The 3,529-nt window shown below is 33.2% G+C and overlaps 1 protein-coding gene across 1 annotated transcript in view; it reads left to right on the top strand.

Moving 5' to 3' along the window:
• LOC106867680 (dynein axonemal heavy chain 6-like) overlaps window positions 1–3,529 on the top strand; it is a 319,316-nt gene that overhangs the window by 207,762 nt on the left and 108,025 nt on the right. The window contains exons 51-54 of the mRNA XM_052973027.1: window positions 545–729; window positions 1,384–1,569; window positions 2,221–2,321; window positions 2,780–2,841. Coding sequence (XP_052828987.1) covers window positions 545–729; window positions 1,384–1,569; window positions 2,221–2,321; window positions 2,780–2,841 — 534 coding nt within the window. The remainder of the gene's footprint in view (window positions 1–544; window positions 730–1,383; window positions 1,570–2,220; window positions 2,322–2,779; window positions 2,842–3,529) is intronic.

Raw genomic sequence — 3,529 nt, 5'->3', positions numbered from 1 at the left:
ATATATATATATATATATATATACACACACACATACATGGACACACACATGAGATGCTTTCCAGAAGTGTTGAGACTTTGTTAGGAGAGGTGGTTATAACTCCTAGATTATTGTAATTTTAGTTTATCATTACTATACATCTAATAAGCTAACTTGCAGAAATTTTATTATTCCAGATTGAAGGTGACGGCTGTAATAGCACTTTAAACACACCTTACTAAACACTGTTACAGCTTACTAGTTTGCAGAATGCAATTGAGATGTGAAGGCTATTTGGAAGCTTGCTATGCAGTAATGTTTTGTATTAAACTAATTAAAATAACTGGAAATTTATGAAATGCTCCAGGCTGCTTATGGATGAACTTGTATGAGCCAAGCATCTGTTTTTCACTGACACAAGAGGCTAGGCAAAGTAAGTCCATCAGGAAGCTCTTAATGATCCCTTTTTTTCAACAGCAAGGGCATCATCTGCTTTCACTGAGTTTCTTCTGGCCAAACAGTCAAACAGTCCATAATTCCACCCTAGTAATAATATACTTGATAGGGATTAGTATCGGAATTGTCCCTCACTCTCCCTACATCCTTGACCTTGCTTCCTGTGGCTTTTGGTTGTCCCCTAAGCTGAAGAAGCTGAAGGAAGTTGTGACAAAAGTCCTGGGCACTTGCATTTTGAAGGACTTCCATGAAGCTCTCACGAAGTGGCTGGAACACTACAACAAGTGCATTGAAGTTAGAGGGTCCTATTTTGAAAGAGATTGGAGTTTTGTACTTCTTTGAAATTAATAAATGTGTCTCCTGAAAAACTTCAGAAAGTGTCTCCTAATATATAAATACATACATATATTTATATTATATTACAGTAATCCCTTGTTATATCGTGGTTCACCTATCATGCACTCAGTACATTGTGGATTTTTCTGGCTAATATATGTAAATTTGTATCGCAGACTCCAGAGTATATTGCGGGTTTCTGTGGTTCTGTAGCTGATAGGTATTTATATTCTTTTAGATTTTAATTATTTCTGTGGGAGGTTTTGGAACATAACACCTGTGATAGTCAAGGGATTACTATAATATTATATTGTATTATTATTATATTATATTATATTATATTATATTATATTATATTATGTTATGTTATGTTATGTTATGTTATATTATATTATATTATATTATATTATATATATATATATATATATATATACATACACATATATAAACATAATACATGCATGTGTATGTGCATACATAAATACATTTATGTATATGTTTATAAATATATACACACACATACATATATGTAAATTCATACGCACATATATAGATCTTTACCATTACACCTCTTGTATCAAATTAATCCTGAAATGTATTTTGGATTTCTAGGCTAACATGTGGATTAAGAAAAGAGAATCTAAATATGGCCTTAGTATAATAAAACCTTCTGATACCAATCTTATGAGAACTCTTGAGAATTGCATACGGATTGGTAGGCCTGTTTTATTGGAAGATGTTGGAGAGGTTTTAGAACCTTCCCTGGAGCCTATCCTATGTAAACAAACTTATTACAAGGTAATTTTAGCATACATGACTAATTTAACCCTTTATCATTTGGATTATTCTGCTAAATGTAATACTTATTTATTCACATAGTTTTGAATTAATCATTCAATATCTTGTAGCATGGAAATTTCAAGGATGTGACTGTTTATTTATTTTTAGAATGGTATTGTAGGGCAGGTGTGAGAGGTTAGATCTGGCTAGTTTGAACATAAAACAAGTGGAATATTTATGCTGTATTGTTGGCACTCCGTTGCTTACAACGCCGAGGGTTCCAGTTGATCCAATCAATGGAACAGCCTGCTCGTGAAATTAACGTGCAAGTGGCTGAAAACTCCACAGACACGTGTACCCTTAACATAGTTCTCGGGGATATTCAGCATGACACAGTGTGACAAGGTTGACCCTTTGAATTACAGGCACAACAGAAACAGGAAGTAAGAGTGAGAGAAAGTTGTGGTGGAAGAGTACAGCAGGGTTTGCCACCATCCCCTGCTGGAGCCTCATAGAGCTTTAGGTGTTTTCGCTCAATAAACACTCACAACGCCTCCTATGCTGTATATGGTATGTTTAAATGCTAAATGGTTAAATGTTATATATTTTAGTATGTGTTTTATGTACTAAATGCCAAACTGATAGTTAAAAGTATTTTCTGTGTTTTAGATGAGTAGTCAACTGTTAGCTCTGTTTAAGCAGACATGTGTCAGAGAAGTAACTAATGAAACATTTAACAATAATCCATTAAGCACAGGCATGGCTGTGTGGTAAATTTGCTTCCCAACCATGTAATTTTGGGTTCAGTCCTATTGCATGACATCTTAGGCTACTATCTACTACTATAGCCCTGGGATGACCAAAGCCTTGTGAAATAAGTAAAAAAATAAAGGACCAGGAACACTTAAGAATATCATGGTTCAGTACTTTTGAATACTTTATGCAATTGTTGTTTAGCTACACAGCCGTCATTGAACTGTTCTAGTATAAATCATATTCCACCACCCATGACCTTCTCTTCAATCTCTCAAATATCTTATTCAATGTACTACATGTGGTGCCCTCTGACTATGAGCATTAATACAAGGGAAATAATCATCCCTTTACAACACAAGGTGGGATTAGAAATTTAAATTTAAAATTTAGGAGTATAAGATGATGTATAGAGTTTATATATCTACATATTTATTTTCTTTTTCATCTGTTCTTTTTCATCTGTTCTTCAAAGTTCTTACAATCCTATAAAGCAGTATTTCATTCTTTTTAGAAATTTTCTGCATGATTTAATTTGTAAGTTACTAATATTACAAAGAAAGACATTTCCTTGAAATTAAAGACGAAATCAGTTAGAATCGGGAGGAAATTCATGGAATAATTTTTTCTTCATTCATTTTCAAAGAATGTAGTTTATAACTAGGGCATGATTTGATGAGGATTTCACTGTAATTTCTTGTAGGTTGTTTGACCAGTGTTTGACTGTGTTGGGTTTCATATAACAGCCAGTGTGTATGTGTGTGTATGTATTAAAGTTTCCTTGTTACATGAGCAATAAGCAGTAAATCTCTGCCTGTGCTTTCATGTTGTCTCTATGATATTTGAGATGTTTTGGTTTAGCTCTTCATTAGTCATGAATATTTTCAGCATACTATAAAAAAAGATATCAATTCTTTATATGTCATTTTTGGAATCTTTTTAGGACTTCTAAGAACATCTTTAACCCTTTAACATTTAAAATGGCCATATCCAGCCCAAATATTCTACCTGTTTTATGTTCATATCTGGCCTCTCACACCTACCTTAATGATGTCATTCTAAAAATAGGCAGTCACATAGTCAAAATGTCAAAGCTACAAAATAATGCATGATTAATTCAAAACAACGTGAATTGACAAACATAACATTTGACGGAATAATCTGATTGCTAAAGATTAAGATTACTAATCCTTTTTGCTAGAGACACATGACCTGAAATTTTGGC

The sequence above is a fragment of the Octopus bimaculoides genome, chromosome 14 (genome assembly GCF_001194135.2).
Source record: "Octopus bimaculoides isolate UCB-OBI-ISO-001 chromosome 14, ASM119413v2, whole genome shotgun sequence".
NCBI lineage: Eukaryota > Metazoa > Mollusca > Cephalopoda > Octopoda > Octopodidae > Octopus > Octopus bimaculoides.
Note: the sequence above shows the minus strand (reverse complement) of the source record. Positions and strands in the feature narration are given on the sequence as shown.